The sequence below is a fragment of the Sparus aurata genome, chromosome 19 (assembly GCF_900880675.1).
Source record: "Sparus aurata chromosome 19, fSpaAur1.1, whole genome shotgun sequence".
In the NCBI taxonomy this organism is placed as follows: domain Eukaryota; kingdom Metazoa; phylum Chordata; class Actinopteri; order Spariformes; family Sparidae; genus Sparus; species Sparus aurata.
This window is the reverse complement of record NC_044205.1, coordinates 18,242,551-18,265,487: the sequence shown is the minus strand read 5'-3', so window position 1 is coordinate 18,265,487 and position 22,937 is coordinate 18,242,551. Positions and strand designations below refer to the sequence as shown.

Sequence of the window (22,937 nt, the reverse complement as noted above, 5' to 3'; positions counted from 1 at the left end):
GTATTGTGGCTACCCTTCGTGCCTGGAGTTATATCTTACGACTAGTTATGTTTATGTTATGATAAGGCAAGACAAATTTGCTGTTTGGGGTTAAGTGTAGGTGAAAGTTGACGGGAAACAAATATCGATGACACAACAGCAAAAAAGGAACACGTTATGTAACTACTCTGTATTTAGTTCCTTAAGTAGTGCGTTTATTTAAATGTAGACACTGACTTTCAAGGTATTCTGAGATACTAATATAAGGAACGGAAATGCTAAATAAAACACCAGGTGGTTGTAAATCAGCTTGACCGAGGTGGGATTTTTATTCCGGCACTGTTTTGAGCAGCAACTCGCGTCGCGTCTGGAGAGGACCCAGCAGTCCACTATGGCGGCGCCCGATGGAACTTTAAACTGTGAGGACTTTTCAATGTTTCAGGTAAATTTAACGGAGGATTAATCGATACGTGCTAACTTACCACGGGATCGCAGCCGTTCGAATCACAACCGGTTGGTAGTTCGCACGTCATGTTGTTTATTTCGTGTGTGAGCCGGTGAATGAGTGACCCTCCTGATCACTGCTGCTCACACTGTGCTACACAAGAGTTCAAGGAGCAGCTTGAGCAGGAATGTCAACGGTGTATGCGCTGTATATGGTTTAAAAGTGACTGTCAGGGCTCTCCAGATGAACATCCCGTAACACTCGGCCAGCATGTGATGCCCAACCTGTTGAGGGGGGTCAGGTGTCTTTAGACAGTCATCCAGATGTCTCAAACTTGCTTTCATTCTAACTAAACACCTCGTCATGATGGGTCGTCACAAGCCAGAGAGTTCAGGAAGTCCTCTGTCAAAACTTTAATTTGAAAAAAAAAAAAAATAATAAATAGGGGTGTTACTTGTGCAAAGATGTGAAATAATAGTTTGAAGTAGTGTTGGACAAGAAATGAAAACTCATAATTGTAATATGTACAATGATAATTAGATAATGTTACAAACTCAGACATGTTTATAAATTCTATAACTGAATAAACAAGCTGATCTCAGTGGACGAAGAAGCTCCCAGAGCACTGTTTAAAGCTAGAAAGGTGGCAGGGTCCGCCAAGTATAAACAACGTAAAACAGTTTAAAATTGTGTAACGTTAGTCCTTGTAAAGGTCAGTTTGTTTATTCAGTTGTGCAGTCATCGGTTTCTATTCTGATGTCTTACAGTACAACATACGTTTTTCATTGCTTTGAATTAGTTTGAGGGTGTTTAGTTTAACCAAAGCTGCTGGCTGTCACTTTCCCCCACTGTGCCTTTCTCAGGAGGTACTGAAGGTGATGCGCACCATAGATGACCGCATCGTCCACTCCCTGAACACCACCGTGCCCACAGTCTCCTTCTCAGGCAAAGTGGATGCCACACAAACATGCAAGCAACTCTATGAATCTGTGAGTGTGACAGTCGTGACCAAAACACATAGTATCTGAGTGTTTCCTCCTCACTTCTCCATACCACACTGTGGCAGTTTCTCTCCAGTTACAACCTCGTGTGCTCCACAGCTGATGGAGGCCCATCTGAGCCGAGACAAAGCTATCAAGTCCTGTATAGCCCAGACATCTCAGGTGGTGGGACAGCTGCGTGAAGAGAGAGCAAAGGACAACGAAAACCTGGCGCTCATCAAGCAGCTCAGAAAGGAGCAGACCAAGGTAGGCGCTGTTGTGAACAGCAGAGGGCTCCAAGCACCACCAAAACTGTAAGATGTTAGCCAGACCATCTCTCATTTGGAGAGCACTGGGCTCATTTCACCCTAATCACAAAAACATTTTCTCACTTTGTTGGAGTTTCATGTGTCTCTGCCATATCTGCTCACAGCATTGAAAACGGAAATGGTGTCCCAGTCATTCAGGATAATCCACCAAACTCATTGTGGACAGATTTTACAGGGAACCAGAACATTGTTGCTTGAAAGACACACGCCAGGGATAGATTTTTTAAAGGGACACCCCACCAGTTGTACATATTAAATTATTTTAACACATCCTTGGGAGTTCTGCTCACCCTGTGAACAAGTCACAGTGACGTAATCAGCGTTATCTGTGGTCAGGCGTAAAGACAGAAGGCTGTGTGAGGGTGTGGAGTTAGAAAGAACTGGGCATTTTGGATGAAGTGGGTACTCCAGTGAAATCTGTTATCACACTGCTCTCTGGGAAATGTAGGTGGGGTTTTTTATTTATCTTTTTTTTTTTTTTGGAGTTTGCCACATCGTAGGAACGAAAACTCAGGTTATTGCAGCGTCTGCTGCTTCAATTTAGACCATTCTTTTATTGTTTAATTTGTCCCTTGCAAGTCCATACTAAATCACTATAGCAACCCTTTTAATGTAATTTATCCTCACACTGATCACCACAAGCTAAATTGCTATATTGTGGCAACATTTTGATAATAATTTAGGTGAACTAAACTTTTTAGTGAGATTAAATAATGATTTTGTTGTAAATAGAAGTGATTATTTTTATGTATCTCATGCTTTTTCTTTCTTCCTTGTCTCCAGTTAAAGCTGATGCAATCAGAGCTGAATGTTGAAGAAGTTGTCAATGATAGAAGTCTGAAGGTATGTTCGTTTGCCCATCATGTCCTACAGTCACACATACATGATCCTTTATTATCTGATATGAATGGTGTTTGTCCTTTCTTTTCTTCAGATCTTCAATGAAAGGTGCAGAATACACTACTTGCCTCCAAAGGTGAAGTGAAGCTCCGTCTGTGGAGAGGCGCTGCGTCACTTGAGGTTTGAATCCAGGCTGGAGCTGAAGCTGTGACCTGCTGCTGAGTCCTGACTGCAGGCGGTTCACCCTCCGGACCACTGTGACCTCATGTCCAACACACTTGTATTCCATTGTGATCCTTGTATTGCGTTACCCCAGCTGTAAAACAGTCATCCGTGTGCTACTTTCATGGGCAACATTGTACAAAACGTTTTTTTAAAAAGACAATGAAATGTTTTCACTCTGGTCTGTGTTCTCACTGTCGTCTGTGATTTAAATCATGTGTCAGTTTTTTAGGAAGTCAGTTTTTCCTACATGAAGGAGGTTTTGCAGTTTAATCCACTGTGTGCTACATTCTTCAGTAGATTCAATGCAAACATTCAGGGATGACAATGTCTGTTTTTGTGAGGACTGAAATATCTCAACTATCAGGTGGATTGGCATAAAATCATGAAGAGACACTGAGGTTTCCAAGACGAAGATCCAGAAGAGTCTCTGACTTTTCCTCTTGACACCAATAACAGGTCTGTCTGTGGGGTGAAATACCTATCCAACTAATGGGTTGCTTGTAATGACATTTGTTACACATGCCCCACTAAGGGCAACTTGAATATCTTATACCTTTAGCAGGTCCACATGTCTATCTGCTAAATACCCACTAAAACTAGTAACATTTCCTGGTACATGGTAAACATTACCTACTGAATTTCAGCATGTTAGCATGCAGAGGTTAGCATTTAGCTTAAAGCCTGACTGCCTTAGTGCAGCCTAGAGTGCTGATAACATAGTTGGAGTCTCATTAAAGGGCCTTCAGACCACAATATTTGATCAGTATTTAGCATGTATGCATACCACAAACCAGCAATTATGGCCTAAACTATTTTGCCATGCTTGCCCATAGATGGGCCTTTCCAATACATTAAATAGAACATCAAATACATGAGACAATACAGACAAAAACTTAACAAAGAATACTCACATTAAGAGCATGTAGTAAATGTATTTCTACCAGTAATTGTTATGAATGAGTACTCCTGACTTATGAAGAAACTGATGAGTATGTCGATTTGCAGTTCTCATCATCAGCCTACACAAGGATTCATTAGTATAGTACCCAGTCTGTTCTTTAGTAACTAATAGTAACTAGTAAAGCATTTTTTTACACACTGACGAAGTGAAGTGTGGTGTAATGCAATGATGATGTTATAGTCATGTCATCAGGGTTATCTGTGGTCAGGCAGTCGGTATTTTGGAGAAAGTGAAGGTTCTAAAGAAACATGTTATCAAGGACCTTCTGGGATTTTTTTTATCTTTAAAATGAGCTGGCGACTTGTCCAGTGAGTACCCTGCCTTGGCCTGGTACGTCATCAAAATAGGTTTGGTTATTGTAGCTGGTGACGATACAGAATCATGTTAATGTAAAAAAGATCATCGATTGCGTGAAAATTGAAAGCAGCATAAAATAGTAGGCAGTCTCTAATAAATCTAAATGTTTGTAGGTGCTTGTCCACATTTGAACATTTTACTAACAATGGGCCTCATTCACCAATATCTTCTTAAGAATCTTCTTAGATTCTTTCTTAAGTTGTTCTTAAGAGGTTCCTTAAGAAAACCCTACGTCAGATTCACTAACTCGTTCGTAAGCCTCAGAATTGTTCGCAGCTGTGTTCTTACATTAATGAAAGCCGCAGGAGCAATATATATGCCATTGTTTTGCGGGCCTTGGATGGAGAAATGTCACGTATAAATAGGGTGGGGGGTTACTAATTGATGGCATGTTTCCAATTTACTTGATTTATCTTAAATCATTGGCACATTTAATTTATTTTAGAATTTAAATTCTTTGTAAATTACCAAAAATATGAAATAAATAAATAAATGAATAAATATGACAGAATTATCACTCTAATATTGCATTTTATTGAACTACACAAGAGAAGAAAACACAACCATGCCAACATTTCGGCACTGAAATATGCGTAAGAGTACTCCTGAGTGTTCGTAGGATTTGTTCTTGCCTAAGAAAAAATCCTAGATAAGAAAAAATTCATGAATGCCACAATCTTCGTAAAATCTTCGTAAGTGGGACTTAAGAACAAATTTGTTCGTAAGAATGGTTCATGAATGAGGCCCAATGTTCTGGGGACCTTATTTTCCTCTGAGAACAGCTTGTTTATTGAGTTGTGGAAAGTTTGTATTATTACCTGACTAATGTTGTAAATAATACAAGCCTGAGCTTGAATATCTTCTCCAAAACTACATAGAGCCCCTTTAAGAATCACAATCAGACATTTTAATGCTTCCTTGCTTTATTTCTTTAGACAGCAGTGCAGTCAATTTGCAAGTTCCAAACAGCAGAAGTGTTGATACTTGTGTTTTAATACATTTAAGATGTAAAATGATGTCTTGTAAAGCAACATTGTGAAGAATCATTTGAGAGCATCTTAATTAATGAGAGACTGCAGCCTGTAAGTATTTAATTGCTGAATGTTTCGAGGGGGTTATCTTGGGTTTTGTCCTCCTGTGCGCCAGTCAGCCCAAGATATCCTCCATAACAGGGAAGTGCTTGGAAGACCGACAGATGAATGTAGCTGGGTCCTCCAACACAAACCTGCAGGAAAAAGACAGGTGAATATGGAATTAATTCATATTTTCATCTTGATCTCATGTTGTTGAAAATGGAGGAACAGTGTTAAATGTCTGCAAAGATGTCACACTTCATTCAGTTCATGTATCTGAGACATTCTTACTTCTCTTTGAAATAAATATCACAACATTATTTACCTTGATGAGGTAGTTTGTCCCAGCCACAACATGTATCCTGTATTTAATTGCTCTGTATTCCTGGTATATCTTGTTTGTCTTTCCCTGCACGAGGCTCCTCACCTGTGTATTAATTAAATAAAATGTGATGTAAATCCAGATTGCAGATTGAAGATCAGACCACAGAATTTTATGTAGAGATTGTAAAGAGTGAAGACAGAGAGAAGCTCACCTGATCACAAATCCACTGAGTTTCCTTATCAGCATCCCTTGTCTCAGTCCATCCTCCGGTCATTATATCGTCTGAGGTTCTGTTATGTTTAACAGAGACGTCAACTTTCTGCTTTTATGTCTCAACTGTTTCAACTGTGTGTTAGATACACATGTATTTATACAGAGTAGCCACGCCTGGATACATCTGAAAGGTGGCCCCACTGCATGTTGGGTGGAGCTTCAAGTAACCACAACCATGACATGATTATGGTTCATTTTGTTCCCCTGATAAGAACTCCTTTCTGGCTTTTTCTGAAAATAGATGTGTATTGAATCATATTGATTGGATTTTGATCACTTTCAATTCATCATCCTGACCTAAAATATAAAAATTTGTATTTAAGGCAGGACATCCTTTTCGTCCAAGTGTCTTGAACTGCTCAACTATTTCTCAATATTCCCTGAGAAATTAATTAAAGAACACCCTATCTCGCAATGTTAAAGGAAGTGAGAACAAATCTGTGCAGTAGTTTTTGTGTAATCCTGCTGACAAACTAACAAATGATATAAGGAACCAGGAGATGGCTGCCTGATGGACACATTTTTAAAGGGTCACTCCACCAGTTTTACATGTTAGGTTCAGTTTACTCATCGCTGGTAGTACTCGCCAACCTGTGAAGACAGATGATGTTATAGTCATGTCATCAGGGTTATCTGTGGACAGGCAGTCGGTATTTTGGAGAAAGTGAGGGTTCTAAAGAAACATGTTATCAAGGACCTTCTGGAATTTTTTTATCTTTAAAATGAGCTGGCGACTTGTCCAGTGAGTACCCTACCTTCGCCCGGACACAGCCTGGATTGGCTCCAGCAACAAACCCTGTGACCCCTCGAAAAAGGGATAAAGCGGTTACAGACGATGACATGACATGACAGTTTTGGAGTAGATAACTATTATTATCCTTAAACATGTATAAAACTTTTCTGTTGCTCTACTGTACGTCATCAAAATAGATTTGGTTATTGTAGCTGGTGACAATACAGAATCATGTTAATGTAAGAAAGATCATCGACTGCGTGAAACTTGAAAGCAGCATAAAATAGTAGGCAGTCTCTAATAAATCTAAATGTTTGTAGGTGCTTGTCCACATTTGAACATTTTACTAACAATGTTCTGGGGACCTAATTTTCCTCTGAGAACAGCTTGTTTATTGAGTTGTGGAAAGTTTGTATTATTACCTGACTAATGTTGTAAATAATACAAGCCTGAGCTTGAATATCTTCTCCAAAACTACATAAAGCCCCTTTAAGAATCACAATCAGACGTTTTAATGCTTCCTTCCTTTATTTCTTTAGACAGCAGTGCAGTCAATTTGCTCGTTCCAAACAGCAGAAGTGTTGATACTTGTGTTTTAATACATTCAAGATGTAAAATGATGTATTGTAAAGCAACATTGTGAAGAATCATTTGAGAGCATCTTAATGAGAGACTGCAGCCTGTAAGTATTTAATTGCTGATAGGTTCAAGGGGGTTATCTTGGGTTTTGTCCTCCTGTGCGCCAGTCAGCCCAAGATATCCTCCATAACAGGGAAGTGCTTGGAAGACCGACAGATGAATGTAGCTGGGTCCTCCAACACAAACCTGCAGGAAAAAGACAGGTGAATATGGAATAAATTCATATTTTCATCTTGATATCATGTTGCTGAAAATGAAGGAGCAGCGTTAAATGCCTGCAAAGATGTCACACTTCATTCAGTTCATGTATCTGAGACATTCTTACTTCTCTTTGAAATAAATATCACAACATTTTTTACCTTGATGAGGTAGTTTGTTCCAGCCACAACCTGTATCCTGTATTTAATTGCTCTGTATTCCTGGTATATCTTGTTTGTCTCTCCCTGCACGAGGCTCCTCACCTGTGTATGAAAGAAATAAAATGTGATGTAAATTCAGACTGAAGATCAGACCACAGAGTTTTATGTAGAGATTGTAAAGAGTGAAGACAGAGTGAAGCTCACCTGATCACAAATCCACTGAGTTTCCTTATCAGCATCCCTTGTCTCACTCCATCCTCCGAACATTATATCCATCGTCGTAGGTTCTGTCATGTTTAACAGAGAAGTCAACTTTCTGCTTTTATGTCCCAACTGTTTCAACTGTGTGTTAGATACACATGTATTTATACAGAGTAGCCACACCTGGATACATCTGAAAGGTGGCCCCACTGCATGTTGGGTGGAGCTTCATGTAACCACAACCATGACATGATTATGGTTCATTTTGTTCCCCTGATAAGAACTCCTTTCCAGCTTTTTCTGAAAATAGATGTATTGAATCATATCAATTGGATTTTGATCACTTTCAGTTCATCATCCTGACCTAAAATATAAAGATCAGTATTTAAGGCAGGACATCCTTTTCGTCCTACTCAAGTGTCTTGAACTGCTCAACTATTTCTCAATTTTTCCTGAGAAATTAATTTATAAAACACCACACAACTCTCACAATGTTTAAGGACGTGAGAAAAAATCTGTACAGTTGTTTTAGACACCAGGGAGGAAATAAGTTAATATTGATTGTTGAAATTCTCAATTTTCACCAACCTCTTCTTTTTGTTTCAACTTCAGCTACTGTCATTTCTCAGGGTGTAATAGTCACAGCAGATGGAGAAAGGAATTTTATTCCAGTTGTGAGGTGAAGACAAAGCTTTCAGAATGCCAGAAATTCAACCGACATTTGTACATAGTGATGAAGTGCAGTGTGATGTAATGCAAGACGATTAAAAACTGTGTTGTGACCTGTTCAACTATTTCTCAATATTTTCTGAGAAATGTATTATAAACACCCTATATCACAATGTTAAAGGAAGTGAGAACAATCTGTGCAGTAGTTTTTGTGTAATCCTGCTGACAAACTAACAAATGATATAAGGAACCAGGACATGGCTGCCTGGTGGACACACTTTTAAAGGGGCACTCCACCAGTTTTACATGTTAGGTTCAGTTTACTCATCACTGGTAGTACTCGCCAACCTGTGAAGACAGATGATGTTATAGTCATGTCATCAGGGTTATCTGTGGACAGGCAGGCGGTATTTTGGAGAAAGTGAAAATTCTAAAGAAACATGTTATCAAGGACCTTCAACAAGTGTTTTCTCCATAGTTGGAACTAAAACTCAGAATATTCTTTTATTTTTATTTGTCCCTTGCAACTCCCCTATAAAGCAACACTGAATCACTGGAGCAGCCCTTTAAATTTGATTTATCCTTATATTAGGCACCACAAACTTAATTACTGTATGTTCTCCTCCATTGTACTGGTGTGGCCACAGACATGTCAGGGGTGTCATTTAGGTGAACTGACCCTTCAAGTGAGGTTAAATAGCCAAGTTAGTAGAAAACAGCAATAATTATCTTTGTATATTCATTTAACTTTTCTGTCGTCATACTTCAAGTGAAAATAATAATTCAATTAACTCTTTTTCTTTCTCTCTTTTCTCCAGTTAAAGCTGATACAGTTGTAATTGCTCCATTGTACGTCATCAAAAGAGGTTTGTTTCTTTGTAGCTGGTGACGATACAGAATCACGTTAATGTAAAAAAAGATTATTGACTGCGTGAAACTTGACAGCAGCATAAAATAGTAGGCATTCTCTAATAAATCTAAATATATATAAGTTTGCTTCTGCAAGCTTGTCCACATTTGAACATTTTACTAACAGTGTTCTGGGGACCTTATTTTCCTCTGAGAACAGCTTGTTTATTTAGTTGTGAAAAGTTTGTATTATTACCTGACTAATGTTGTAAATAATACAAGCCTGAGCTTGAATATCTTCTCCAAAACTACATAGAGCCCCTTTAAGAATCACAATCAGACGTTTTAATGCTTCCTTCCTTTATTTCATTAGACAGCAGTGCAGTCAATTTGCTCGTTCCGAACAGCAGAAGTGTTGATACTTGTGTTTTAATACATTCAAGATGTAAAATGATGTCTTGTAAAGCAACATTGTGAAGAATCATTTGAGAGCATCTTAATGAGAGACTGCAGCCTGTAAGTTTTTAATTGCTGAATGTTTCGAGGGGGTTGTCTTGGGTTTTGTCCTCCTGTGCGCCAGTCAGCTCAAGATGTCCTCCATAACAGGGAAGTGCTTCGAAGACCGACAGATGAATGTAGTTGGGTCCTCCAACACAGACCTGCAGGAAAAAGACAGGTGAATATGGAATTATTTCATATTTTCATCTTGATCTCATGTTGTTGAAAATTAAGGAGCAGTGTTAAATGCCTGCAAAGATGTCACACTTCATTCAGTTCATGTATCTGAGACATTCTTACTTCTCTTTAAAATAATTATCACAACATTATTTACCTTGAAGAGGTAGTTTGTTCCAGCCACGACCTGTGACCTGTATTTAATTACTCTGTATTCCTGGTAGATCTTGTTTGTCTTTCCCTGCACGAGGTTCCTCACCTGTATATTAATTAAATAAAATGTGATGTAAATCCAGACTGAAGATCAGACCACAGAGTTTTATGTAGAGATTATAAAGAGTGAAGACAGAGTGAAGCTCACCTGATCACAAATCCCCTGAGTTTCCTTATCAGCATCCCTTGTCTCAGTCCATCCTCCGGTCATTGTATCCATCGTCGTAGGTTCTGTTATGTTTAACAGAGAAGTCAACTTTCTGCTTTTATGTCTCAACTGTTTCAACTGTGTGTCAGATACACATGTATTTATACAGAGTAGCCACGCCTGCATACATCTGAAAGGTGGCCCCACTGCATGTTGGGTGGAGCTTCATGTAACCACAACCATGACATGATTATGGTTCATTTTGTTCCCCTGATAAGAACTCCTTTCCAGCTTTTCTGAAAATAGATGTATTGAATCATATCAATTGGATTTTATGGAAGCAAATGTGTACCATAATTCAAATTAAAATGCATTAACAGAAATGCTTTTTCATTTTCAGAATGTAGCTGCATTTTTTGACTCATAAATACAATTAGTAATAAATCATCCAAATTGCATTTTCATTTTCTTCTTCAAGACTGCTCATTATGTAAATTAATTCAAATGATAAATGATAAATTATTAAATTAGCATGAGCAGACAAGCTAGCTCTCGGTGCAGAGCAAATAGACTCATAACAGGCTATTGTAAGGCTAATGGCTCATGACAGGCTGTAACATGAACATGTACGTTATGAACAGAAAAACGAAAATGCTGGAATACGTTTCCGTCTGCAAAATTCAAGTTTCCGTCGCTTCCAGTGAGGGAGTAAGCGCACGCTCGACGGATCGACTAGTTTGGTCTACGACATGGATGTCAATAAACGGTATGTAGCTGCTTGCACAAACACACTGTTTTAACCACTTTTTTATTCATTGTGAGTCATAAACGCTACAGTGCTGTGTTGTAAGGTGTCTGCTGATGTTGCATACCTTTTGGGGTGAGATTTGGAGCATGTTAAGATGCTTAAAACACTGTGTAAAGTTCTGACCCCATGCTGTTAGCTGTCAATGCTAAATCTCCGTTCACGGAGCTCTGTAATGGTTGGACCAAATGTGTTCGCGTTTTCGGTACTGGCTAGTCAAGGGTAGCTTGAGCGATAAAGCTGCATGTTGAAATCGACCGAAGTTCTCCTTTAATTAAAGAACACCCTATTTCACAATGTTAAAGGAAGTGAGAACAAATCTGTGCAGTAGTTTTTGTGTAATCCTGCTGACAAACCAACAAATGATATAAGGAACCAGGACATGGCTGCCTGGTGGACACACTTTTAAAGGGGCACTCCACCAGTTTTACATGTTAGGTTCAGTTAACTCATCACTGGTAGTACTCGCCAACCTGTGAAGACAGATGATGTTATAGTCATGTCATCAGGGTTATCTGTGGACAGGCAGGCGGTATTTTGGAGAATACAACAACCTTCTGGAATTTTTTTATTTAAAATTTTTATAGATTTCCCCATAGTTGGAACTAAAACTCAGAGTATTCTTTTATCTTTTTACTTGTCCTTTGCAAGTCCCCTGTAAAGCAACACTGAATCAATGGAGCAGCCCTTTAAATGGGATTTATCCTTATATTAGGCATCACAAACTATATAACTGTGAGTTCTCCTCCATTGTACTGGTGTGGCCACAGACATGTCACACGTGTGTCATTTAGGTGAACTGACCCTTTAAGTGTGGTTAAATAAACAAGTTAGTAGTAAACAGAAATGATTATTATTATGTATGTATTTAAGACAGTTCACCCTCCAGACCACTGTGACCTCCTGTCCAACACACTTGTATTCGGGTGTCGGGTACCTTGGTGGTTTCTCTTCTTTCTTGATCCTCTATATGTGTGTAACAGTGCTGTGTGTGACATGGAGCTTCAGTTTCCTTTAAGGGGAACCTCCCAAAAGGATGAATAAAGTTGTCTAAGTCTAACTCTATTCCATTGTAATCCTTGTTTCACATTATCACAGCCGTAAAACACTCAAATATATAGTTCCTTTTTTGAACACCAGAGGGAGCCAATGTTTATCAGTTTTGAGCATATGAAACTATATATAAAAGTAGGCTTGGCCTATTTGGTGACTTGTTGGAACTGTATGTTCCTTATTTGAATTTTATTGATTGAATGTAATTAATCCATTTATCAACAGAGACATTGTGGACTAACAAACATTGTTGTAAGTCTTTTTTACCTGTCCCTAGACAGATGTTGCAAATCATCCTTAAGAAAAAATTATAAAATTACAAAAGTTAATGGAATCATTTAAAGCATGGAGAGCAAAAATAAAAAGCTATTGTTTATGAAGATCCCTCGGCTGCACAAATGGGATAGATGACATGTTGGCAGCCAAATCACAGAGTATAAACTCCTCCCCCCTTTTGAAGAACTCGTTCAGTGACGTTTTGCAGTTTAATCCACTGTGTGTTACATTCTTTAGTAGATTCAATGCAAACTTTTAGGGAGGACGATGCCTGTTTTTGTACAGACTGAAATATCTCAACAGTGGATTGAACAGGAAGACAGCGTCTGAGAACTAGAGTGATATGATCTACTTGTCTGGTTCTTGGTTTGTAATTTTCAACATTACAGGTTGAAGCTGAGCAGAAAAGTAAGAAAATGTTGTTGTTCCTTGGCTCCAAAAAGAATTATTTAATTCTAATCTTTGTTTTACTGAAGAAAACTTTGACAGACACATGCAATCATGGATTTGTTCAACGAATCAACTCAGGTGAAATGGTTATGTACTCCTTTTTCGGCATAGCGTTAGCTAATTAACCGTGTGTTAGCAAGCTCTTGTCTACTGTTCTGATTCCATGGAAAAGTAGTGTCAATCCCACATAATTCATTTACTTCTATCTGTTGGATTTTTGAATGATCTTCTGAAAATTGTCCACAGTAAAGGGAGGCATTTTGATTCTAGTAAGCTTTAGCTACCTATGGGCTTATGCTACTTCATAGGCCACGATCATAAAGTGCTGAAGAGTTTGGAACATTTTTTGCACTGAATTTGAATTTGTTGCAACTACAGATAATCATTTTTAAATATACTGCCCGACCAGCAAAAAAGTCCCACTTTAATATTTAACTGGACAGCCTTAAGCTTTGTTTACGGCACGCATTTGCCGTGGCATCCTTTTGATAAACAAAGTTAGAACATTTATTTCCATTCAAAGTTGCATTTATTTTTTTGCCAAGAACTTGATGGGAGAAATGCTGCGTAAAGCCTTCTCTAGCACATCCTGATGATTCCCAACAGGATTAAGGTCTGGACTCATGTGTGAAAAATGATGTCTCATGCTCATGTTCTCTTTTGTTTTTGTTTAAATATTCAAATACTGAGTTCTAATTTCTTCTCCAAAAATACATAGAGCCCTTTAGATAATCACAATAAGACTTTTTTAATGCCTTCTTCCTTTTTTCCTTTAGACAGTAGTGCAGACAAGAATAATAGTCTTGATACCTATATGTATATATACTCTTTGGTTTTGTGCTGCTGTACACCAAGCAGCTCAAGTCGCCCTCCGTTACAGGGAAGATCTCGGAAGACAAACATGTAGTTGTGTCCTCCAACATGAACCTGCAGGAAAAAGAGAGGACATTTTGCATTGTTTATAAATATATCAACCTTGGTATCATGTTGTGTAACATTGAGGAGCAGTGTTAAATGACTCACACGGATGTCACAATTAATTCAGTTCATGTACCTGAGACATTCTTACTTCTCTTTCAAATGAGTATCACAACATAAATTATCTTGATGAGGAAGTTTTTTCCAGCAGCAGTCTGATCCATGTATTTAACTGCTCTGTATTCCTGGTATACCTTGTTCATCTTTCCCTGCACGAGGCTCCTCACCTGTATATGAAAGATATAAAATGTGATGTAAATCCAGACTGAAGATCAGACCACAGAGTTTTATGTAGATTGTAAAGAATGTAGACAGAGTGAAGCTCACCTGATCATAAATCCACTGAGTTTCCTTATCAGCATACTTTGTATGACTTCATCCTCCAACTTTTATTTCGAAGTTCTGTCATGTTTAACAGAGGAGTCAACTTTCTGCTTTTATGTCTCAACTGTTTCAACTGTGTGTAGAATACACATGTATTTTTGTGGAGTAACCACATGGATAAACCTGAAAGGTGGCCTCACTGCATGTTGGGTGGAGCTACATGTGATCACAACCATGATGTGACCGTATCAGCTAAAACCTCAGCATCGGCTTCATCCTCATTTCTTACATTCTGTACATTCCCCACCCAGTTTTAATCAGAGAAGTATTATCACATGTGTTTCTGTCCTCCATCCGTCAGAAGTGACTGGCAATAGGAAAGTTACCTTGTTTGTAAAATCAGAGCTGATTAATTTGTTTGTTTCGTGCCATAACTGTTGGACAGTGTATGCCTTATATTAAAAGATATGTTACACATATGACATTTAAGCTATAGCTACATTTGTTTTAATTAGCTACAAACCTTTCCTTCACAACATATGGAATGAGGCAAGACATTGCTCACCCTATTTATTCATTTGGATATATGTCTGTAACCGCTTTAACCCTTTTTCAAGGGGTCCCGGGGTTTGTTGCTGGAGCCAATCCCAGCTGTCCCCGGGGCGAAGGCAGGGAACACCCTGGACAAGTCACCAGCTCACCGCAGGGCCCTCAGGAGCAATTTAGGGTTCAGTATCTTTCTCCCGTGGGAGCCGGGATTTGAACCAGCAAACTTCCGATCACTTGCCGACCAGCTCTACCCGCTAAGCTACAGCCGCCCCCTGTGGTTGCAGGTTGCCCCGGGGAGCTGATTGGCTGCTGCCTTGGAGCCAGAAGTTTAAGGGCCGGCTCCTCACAGTTCTTGGGGGCTCTCCTCTGCTGTCTCAGACTGCCAGCATGCGAGATTGCTTACAAACCATGCTTGTGAATAAAACCATTTAACAATGCTTCCCTGCTGGTGGTGCTTGGGGGGCAGGAAGAGGGAAGTCTCACTTTCAGTCTGCGCCAGGGTTTCCCCTAGGCCCTGGTCGTAACAACTGGGGGCTCGTCCGGAATCTGAATGTCCATGAGGTGAGGTAGATGTGGTTTAGTTTGTATTTGTGTAAGTGGCCTTTAGTTAAGACTAGTGGTCATCTCTGTTGTTGTTGTTGCTGCATGTTGTGTCTTTGGCTGAGCACCCTGACCAGACAGCTGCTAGGCATTTTCAAGGATTTGCCACTTTTGCCACTTGACATTTTTGGTGGTAATCCGGAGTGGGAGAATGCTTTAGTGTTTTGCAGTTGACTAGGTTCCTGGTCTTCGGTGATGCACTTTGTTCAGAGTTTAAATAGGCCTCGAGCTCAGCAAGCCACTGAAGACTAGCTAGGTAAGTTGGCCATACTGGTAGGCAGGGTTGAGTGTCTCTGCAGTTTGTTTCCCTTCATTTATACTTTGCACAGCAACATGATTTTGTGTGGGATGGCTGCTTTTTGTTTTGGGTGGCCCTATTTAATACTTGTGTGCAGTACCTTTTTGTGACCTTTCTGTTGTGGTAACTGGACTCCACTTTTGTTGGGTCGCTTGTGGTTGCAGCTTAGGTGTAAGCTTGCAACATTTGTGTAGTGGTGACTACAGAGTGATGCCTTTTGTGTGTGGTTGTTGCAGTCCACTTTTGGTGTGGTCACATAGGTGTTACTGCTTTAGTGTATTAGTGTGTTTGGGATGATGTCACTCCGCAGATCAGTGGATCTTGAGTGGTGGATGTGGCTTCTCAGTTTGTCTGGTCACTTTGTCTCTTTTGTTACACTCCATTACAGTAATGTGTGTGGTTGGAGACCACAAGGTGTCCATTTTGGTTGTGTTAGTGGCAGTTCACTTTTGTTGGGTCACTTTTGGGTGCAGCTTAGGTGTAAGTTGGCAACATTTGTGTGTGGTAGTGACTACACGGTGACGCCTTTTGTGGTGTGTGTGTGTCTGTGTGTGTGACCAAAGTTGGTGTGTTTGGTTTTGTGTTCTCTCCTCATGGTGGTGGCCATTTTGTTATTGGGAGTGGCACCCACTAACAAGTTTTTGGTCCTGTCCAGAAGTGGTGATTTTATGTATACTTTTTGGTTCAACAGGAAAGAGGGTGATTGACTTTAAGTAGCCAAATACCCTATTGCATCTCTTGAACTTGAACATTTCTTTAGGGGTGAAATTTTAAGGGGGGGAGGTGTTATGACCCTAAAGTTCATAAATGTTTCTATTTGTCTTTTTCAATAACCTGTCCAAGCTATGTTTTTGAATAAAACTATTTAAAAATGCTTTGCTGCTGGTGGTGCTTGGGGGACAGGAAGAGGGAAGTCTCACTTTCATGTTGTGCCAGTGTTTCCTCTTGGCCCTGGTCGTAACAAGGGGACTTGATCATGTTTTGTCCGCTACAGGGGCATCCAAGAGGGCACTTTTCAGCTCAACCCCTCCAGGATGAATGAGCCTGTGGAAGACTCTAGCTCAGCTCAGCTAGCGGAGGAGAAGTCAGCCTCGATATGAAGCCATGACTTTTAGCCTTCCATTGTGGCTGTTGCTGATCCTCCTTTAAGGATTTCTCTCTAAATTTCTGCTCCCACCACGACCTCCTCCTGACTCCTCTCAGATATCAGTGGATGAACGACTCCCTGCATTTTGATGCATGCTTTATTTTTTTCCTTTTCAGTATAGATCATTCAGCTCCCTCCTTCCCAACAGTGTACATCCTCACATCCTGTAAGTGTTAATAGTTGGAAACAAAGCACCACATGTGACATGATTGTAAAGGAATCTTCAAATCAATTCAGGGTAAAGAACCTGAATGATGTCATGAAGCTGCAGCGTGGAGGCACCAGACACTGGTCTGTCACTGAACTTTCTCATGTAGTTTGTATGTTTTGTTTCACTAGCAAGGACCACACCATCAACGAGATGCGTTTAAGGATTCATTAGTGACAAAGGAAAATGAAGTGTCGAAGATCTTGGTTCTTTTGAGTTCTTCGAGTGCGTTGTGGGGATTCTTGTAGAGAATCCGCCGCCGCTCCCGGGCAGCGACGGACCCCCTCATGGACCTATGAAGGAGAGGAGAGAAAGAAGAAACAGACAGAGAGAAATGGGGTGGGGGGGAGGGGTGCAGAATACGAGAGCGAAGCAGATGAGAGGGTCAGGTGGTTATTTATAGAAATGCGGAAGTTGGCACTGTTGAGGTGTGGTCCTGCTCCTGAAACTTCGCCAATTAAGCTTCAATTCACTAGCAAGGACCACACCATCAACGAGATGCGTTTAAGGATTCATTAGTGACAAAGGAAAATGAAGTGTCGAAGATCTTGGTTCTTTTGAGTTCTTCGAGTGCGTTGTGGGGATTCTTGTAGAGAATCCGCCGCCGCTCCCGGGCAGCGACGGACCCCCAAAAACCTCCAATTACTTGAGAAGAGATTGAGCGGATCTGAGATCTTTGAGATCTGAACAGATGTAACGGTGGTACGTTTGGGAGGACCAGCGGCCTATGAGATGTATGAAGTGTTCTGGGAAGCCATTACGGGAGGCTGAAGTGGCAGCTCCGATTCTGAAGGAGTGCCCAGAGTAGTTGTCGGGCAAAATACCAGACAATGAGAGCACCCGGCGAAAGTGATGGTGGAACCAGAATCGAGTAGCCACTTGGCTGGATTCGGAGATGAAAAGAGGATCTGTCGTTGTTGTGAGATTTACGGAATTGCAAGAAATTTGCGAGGGTTTCGAAGGGATTCAGTGGTGATTGGACCTTGAAGAAGAAGACGGGTGTAGGCGGACCAAATTGATTGGTTTTGGTTTGCGTTAAGTGGAACACCATAGTGTCGTCTGAAAAGCGAGACAAGTCAGAAATGCAAGCATGACGGCTTGAGTCGAAGTGAATGGTTGAGGAGGTGAATTTGGAGCATCTGAGGAAGCCAAAAGGCAAGCAAGAACATGGCTTCCAGGGTTTGGGCGACTTGAGGAGTGCCGTACCCGGAACGGATTGTGTGGAGGCAGATTAACGGCAAGTTGGCATTAAGAGGAAGACGGCGAGGGCTTAACGAACTGTTAACGAACAGCCGGTTATTGTCTTGGAAAGAAGCTGATACCGCTAAGGTAAGCTTGGTGGTGCGTGATTTGTCATGAGGAATGGGCGTAAGTACTGAAAGAAGTCGTGGTGATGAGATCGAATGACGGAAAGGTTGTGTTGTATTGGTCGTGAAAGTAATGGAAGCTTTCCAAGCTGTCCAGTAGGAAGAGAGGGTCGAGGGTGATAGGCTGTTGATGGTGGAGCTCTGGTAGTCGCTTATCAGGGGTATAAGCGCAGGATTTACGAGTTGAATGTCGACGCCCAACTGGCGTAGGGAAGGTATCTGCGTGAGGTGCCAAGCTTCTGAACTTCTGGCATTCATTAGCGAGCTTCGGGGGCGATTCTGCCACAAGCCATCTTCCTTTGTAGAAACCCCCAAAACCGGCCTAAGGAGCAGCATCGCTGTACAGATGGATGTCATGTGGGTTAGTTGGTTGGTCATCGTAGAAGAAAGTGATTCCGTTCCAATTGGTGATAGGGTTGAGTCACGGACAGATTTCAGCAAGGCTCAAGCTATCCAGGGAGATGGAGGTCAAGAGTGATGGGACGGAAGGGACAGAAGTTGACGTTTGGTGCGGCGCTGGGCGCAGAAGAAGGTTCGGCTGAGCTTTCCGACCGGGAATGAAGTCTAAAACTTGTTAGTGTCAAGAATGATTCCGAGAAACTCAAGGGATGTGGAGGGGCCCTCTGTTTTCTCTGCGACGATGGGACCCTGAGGTTGGAGAAGACTGAAGTCAGGGTAATCAGGCCGGAAGCGGGTGGCGATGTGGTGGGGGGAAATTGTTAGACTGGATCCAGCTGAGGGCTTCAGGTGGGGTGTCGAAGAGTTTAGGCTGCTTTGCGACCAAAAGTGAGCCTAACGGCGAAGTAATATATACCACACCAATGGATGCTGAAGAAACGGCAGAAGTCGGGGTGAATAGGGAGGACTTTAAGAGCACTGGTCTGTTCCTGGACCTTCCTTAACTTCCTTAGCGAGTGTGCGGTCAACTGAATCTGGCTCGGTTATGGTCGACTGAAGATTTTTGATTTCAAAAGAGATAGATGATTGTGTGGAGTCCGGGGTGAAGACCTTCTTCAAGTCCTTTATGAGAAACTAGTTTTGGCGAGGTAGGTTGTACGGGCATTCGGGGTGGGCGTGGCCCCCACTGCAGAAGGAGTAAACGTGGAGGAAGCGGCACTGGGACACGGTGCATCCGGTACTGTTGAAGCCGTTGCAAATCGAACAACCTCCTTGGTGCATGATGGGCCTGCCTTTCTTATATACGCCGTTGATTACAGGAAGATGACAGAAGGGGTAGATGACATTTGTTCTGGAGGTATGGGTGCTGGTGGAGCTGCCGACAACAGGCGCGAGAAGGCTGAAGCTCTCGTTTGGTTTTTTGTGCGGCCCAGTGTGGGTAGCTGTGTATAAAGTGAAATTAGTGGTTGCCTGTTGAGGGGGAAGAACCGGTGCCGGCATCCCGGTGCTGGCGACCCCAGCCGACATGAGCTGCTGGGACTGATGGAGCTGGGAGATGGAAGCTCCCTGCATAGGGTGCTGGCACCCGGTGCCAGGAGCCCTGGTTGAAGCGAGGTGCTGTGGTTGCTGGAATTAGGCGGCAGAGGGCACTGGCATCTTGGTGCCAGGAGACTTGGTTGAAGCGAGGTGCTGTTGTTGATGGAAACAGGAAGCAGAGGGCGCTGGCATCCCGGTGCCAGGAGCCCTGGTTGAAGCAATCTGCTGTGGTTGCTGGAAATAGGCGCCAGAGGGCGCTGGCATCTCGGTGCCAGGAGCCCCGGTTGAAGCGAGCAGCTGTGGTTGCTTGAAACGGGAAGCAGGGGGTGCTGGCATCTCGGTGCCAGGAGCCCCAGTTGAAGCGAGCTGCTGTGGTTGCTTGAAACGGGAAGCAGGGGGTGCTGACATCTCGGTGCCGGGAGCCCCGGTTGATCAAGCTGCTGTGGTTGCTTGAAATGGGAAGCAGGGGGTGCTGTCATCTCGGTGCTGGGAGCCCCGGTTGATCAAGCTGCTGTGGTTGCTTGAACGGGAAGCAGGGGGGCGCTGGCATCTCGGTGCCAGGAGCCCCGGTTGAAGCGAGCTGCTGTGGTTGCGGGAAACAGGAAGCAGAGGGCTCTGGCATCTCGGTGCCAGGATCAGAATCAGAATCAGAATCCTTTAATGTCCCGCAGACGGGGGAATTTGTTTCTCGCAGCAGCAGAATATTACGAGAATAGAGCAATAGCAAAAATAGATAATAGAATAGACACTATAATTAAAAAGGGGAAGAAAATGGAATTGAATCGACGTATATACATATTTACATGATGTAGTGCAAGAATGGACAGTAATTTTTAGTATACAGACCGGAGCGGTTGAAGCGAGCTGCTGTGGTTGCTGGAAACAGGAAGCAGACGGCGCTGGCATCTCGGTGCCAGGAGCCCCGGTTGAAGCGAGCTGCTGTGGTTGCTCGAAACAGGAGCAGAGGGCGCTGGCATCTCAGTGCCAGGGTCAAAATCTGAATCAGAATCCTTTAATGTCCCGCAGACGGGGAAATTTGTTGTTGCGGCAGAATATTACGAGAACAGCGCAATAGCAAAATAGACAATAGAATAGACACTATAATTAAAAAGGGGGAGAAAATAGCATCGAAGTACATATTTACATGATGTAGTGCAAGAATTGACAGTAATTTTTATATACAGACCGGAGCCCCGGTTGAAGCGAGCTGCTGTGGTTGCTGGAAACAGGAAGCAGAGGGCACTGGCGTCTCAGTGCCAGGGGCCCCGGTTGAAGCGAGCTGCTGTGGTTGCTGGACACAGGAAGCAGAGGGCGCTGGCATCTCGGTGCCAGGAGCCCTGGTTGAAGCGAGCTGCTGTGGTTGCTGGAAACAGGAAGCAGGGGGCGCTGGCATCTCGGTGCCAGGAGCCCCGGTTGAAGCGAGCTGCTGTGGTTGCTGGACACAGGAAGCAGAGGGCGCTGGCATCCCGGTGCCAAGAGCCTCCGCTGAAACAGGCTGCTGTGGTTGTTAGCAGTGGGCTGTAGGGGGCACTGGCATCCCTGTGCCAGGAGCCTCCGCAAAGTTTAGCTGCGGTGATGGCTGGAACTGGATGGCGGTGGGCACTGTGGCGTTTGCCCTTGAGGTTGTAGGTTGCTGTAGCTGATGATGATAATCCTGATAGAAGTTGGAGGGTCCTGGAATCTATCTGGGCGCTCCCTCTGGAGTGTAGTGATGCGAGAAGTGGTGGCGGAAACGCTGAAGTTGTTTGATCTGGCAGAGGATCTCTGTCTCTGCTTTTGCTGCTGCTCTTTGTTTTCTTTGGGCTTTGTCATTTGATTGTACTGTCCCTTTAACAAGAGCGTAGACGTCACTGCCTGTAGGACTGTGCGTGATGACGTCACCTGGAAGCGATCTGGCGTTAACGGAACGAACAGCCATGAGTTTATTTATTTATTTTTCGAAGATTGGCTGTTGTGGTGGCTAGAACTGGATGGCAGTGGGCACCATGACGTTGCCCTAGATGTTGTAGGTTGCTAGTGTCGATGATGAAAATCCTGATGGGGATTGGAGGATCCTGAAATCCATCTGGGCACTCCCTTTGGAGTGGAGTGATGACGAGAGGTGGTAGCAGAAACTCTAGAGTCATTTGATCGGGCTGAGGATCTCTGTCTCCACTTTTGCTGCTGCACTTTCTGTTGTCTATGAGCTTTCTGCTGTCTTTGGGCTGTAGTATTTAATTGTACTGTCCCTTTTAACAGGAGCGTCGACGTCGCGGTGTGTTGCGTGCGCGTGATGACGTCACCCGGAAGAGAGCTGGTGTTGACGGAAGAAGCACACATGCGTGTGGAGAAAGTTTGGCTTTATAGTCCATTCGGTTAAACAGAATTCATTTGTCGTTTAAAGTTTTCTGGGGAGCGGCTACTGTCCAATCGGTGACTGTAGAAGATGAAAGCCGGTCGGGGGAACTCACCGGAGCGTGGAGACGTTGTGACCGGCGAGTTGTTCGGCCGGTGTTGGCGGAACGATGGCGGGAGGCTTCGCTTCTTGGAGGTGAAGGAGTCGGCGAACTGTGGCGAACTGCAGCGACGGTGACTTTCTGTTCCGGAAATTCCTCGTCCTCTCTTTGCTGCGGAAGGAGGTGGGCTGGGAGACACGGGAGAGTCGTCGGGCGAACTATGATAATCTTGGATGTTGAGGAGAGATGAACCAGGCGGGAGACGAACCATGGATGAGACGAAGTTGGTGCTCTTCGGACCCGCTCGCGTCCTAGCCGGCTGTTGGGCCACTGGAATCGGGTCCTCGGGTACGGGGGTGACGGGAGAGTAGTCGGCTTCAGATGAATGGTGATCCTCATCTCGTCTGAAAGATTGTCCGACGGGAATAGTGATACGAAGTCCATGATGAGGTGAGTAGAGCCTGATGTTGCTCGTACAAAAGTTTGGATGTGCTCGGGCGAGGCGATGTCGCGTGATCTCGTTTCTGGGTGCGAGAGCGCAGAATACGAGAGCGAAGCAGATGAGAGGGTCAGGTGGTTATTTATAGAAATGCGGAAGTTGGCGCTGTTGAGGTGTGGTCCTGCTCCTGAAACTTCGCCAATTAAGCTTCAAAAGGATGCCAGTTTCCTCCAACAGATGGTGTCTGTTACTGAGGAAATATTTATCATAAGCAGGAAACCATTTTCCACAGACGTTGTTT

At 42.8% G+C, this 22,937-nt stretch overlaps 4 protein-coding genes across 8 annotated transcripts in view; 2 read left to right on the top strand and 2 right to left on the bottom strand.

The window, feature by feature from the left end:
• Nucleotides 1-3: 3 nt before the first annotated feature.
• Nucleotides 4-2,976, top strand: mix23 (mitochondrial matrix import factor 23). Of its 3 annotated transcripts, none has more exons than XM_030397978.1 (5): nucleotides 4-398; nucleotides 1,288-1,413; nucleotides 1,525-1,671; nucleotides 2,517-2,576; nucleotides 2,668-2,976. In XM_030397978.1, exons 2-5 carry the CDS (start codon nucleotides 1,303-1,305, stop codon nucleotides 2,716-2,718), a joined length of 369 nt encoding a protein of 122 aa, XP_030253838.1. In that variant the 5' UTR covers nucleotides 4-398; nucleotides 1,288-1,302; the 3' UTR covers nucleotides 2,719-2,976. The 3 variants fall into 3 exon arrangements, with proteins under 3 accessions (XP_030253838.1, XP_030253836.1, XP_030253837.1); XM_030397976.1 differs by having other exon boundaries at nucleotides 163-421; XM_030397977.1 differs by having other exon boundaries at nucleotides 385-492.
• Nucleotides 2,977-5,021: 2,045 nt separating this feature from the next.
• LOC115570106 (cystatin-A1-like) lies at nucleotides 5,022-10,429 on the bottom strand. 3 transcript variants are annotated; one of them, XM_030398383.1, is made up of 3 exons: nucleotides 10,274-10,419; nucleotides 5,515-5,616; nucleotides 5,022-5,341 (listed from the first exon to the last, which is right to left on the bottom strand). In XM_030398383.1, exons 1-3 carry the CDS (start codon nucleotides 10,343-10,345, stop codon nucleotides 5,207-5,209), a joined length of 309 nt encoding a protein of 102 aa, XP_030254243.1. In that variant the 5' UTR covers nucleotides 10,346-10,419; the 3' UTR covers nucleotides 5,022-5,206. The 3 variants fall into 3 exon arrangements, with proteins under 3 accessions (XP_030254243.1, XP_030254244.1, XP_030254242.1); XM_030398384.1 differs by lacking the exon at nucleotides 10,274-10,419 and adding an exon at nucleotides 5,726-5,883; XM_030398382.1 differs by lacking the exons at nucleotides 5,022-5,341; nucleotides 5,515-5,616 and adding exons at nucleotides 9,581-9,896; nucleotides 10,070-10,171 and having other exon boundaries at nucleotides 10,274-10,429.
• On the bottom strand, nucleotides 7,030-7,886 carry LOC115570105 (cystatin-A1-like). The gene is made up of 3 exons (XM_030398381.1): nucleotides 7,723-7,886; nucleotides 7,519-7,620; nucleotides 7,030-7,345 (listed from the first exon to the last, which is right to left on the bottom strand). Exons 1-3 carry the CDS (start codon nucleotides 7,810-7,812, stop codon nucleotides 7,211-7,213), a joined length of 327 nt encoding a protein of 108 aa, XP_030254241.1. The 5' UTR covers nucleotides 7,813-7,886; the 3' UTR covers nucleotides 7,030-7,210.
• Nucleotides 10,430-10,987: 558 nt separating the features above from the next.
• LOC115570095 (cystatin-B-like) overlaps nucleotides 10,988-22,937 on the top strand; it is a 31,567-nt gene continuing 19,617 nt past the window's right edge. Inside the window, exon 1 of the mRNA XM_030398367.1 lies at nucleotides 10,988-11,039. Coding sequence (XP_030254227.1) covers nucleotides 11,027-11,039 — 13 coding nt within the window. The 5' untranslated portion in view covers nucleotides 10,988-11,026. The remainder of the gene's footprint in view (nucleotides 11,040-22,937) is intronic.

Coding starts and splice junctions, on each gene's coding strand:
- LOC115570105 (XM_030398381.1), bottom strand. CDS start 7,812: ATGACAGAACCTACGACGATGGATATAATGTTCGGAGGATGGAGTGAG. Junction 7,621..7,722: donor CTCAGTGGATTTGTGATCAG/GTGAGCTTCACT, acceptor TTTCATACACAG/GTGAGGAGCCTCGTGCAGGG. Junction 7,346..7,518: donor GAACAAACTACCTCATCAAG/GTAAAAAATGTT, acceptor TTTTTCCTGCAG/GTTTGTGTTGGAGGACCCAG.
- LOC115570106 (XM_030398382.1), bottom strand. CDS start 10,345: ATGGATACAATGACCGGAGGATGGACTGAGACAAGGGATGCTGATAAG. Junction 10,172..10,273: donor CTCAGGGGATTTGTGATCAG/GTGAGCTTCACT, acceptor ATTAATATACAG/GTGAGGAACCTCGTGCAGGG. Junction 9,897..10,069: donor GAACAAACTACCTCTTCAAG/GTAAATAATGTT, acceptor TTTTTCCTGCAG/GTCTGTGTTGGAGGACCCAA.
- mix23 (XM_030397976.1), top strand. CDS start 371: ATGGCGGCGCCCGATGGAACTTTAAACTGTGAGGACTTTTCAATGTTT. Junction 422..1,287: donor AGGACTTTTCAATGTTTCAG/GTAAATTTAACG, acceptor TGCCTTTCTCAG/GAGGTACTGAAGGTGATGCG. Junction 1,672..2,516: donor TCAGAAAGGAGCAGACCAAG/GTAGGCGCTGTT, acceptor CCTTGTCTCCAG/TTAAAGCTGATGCAATCAGA.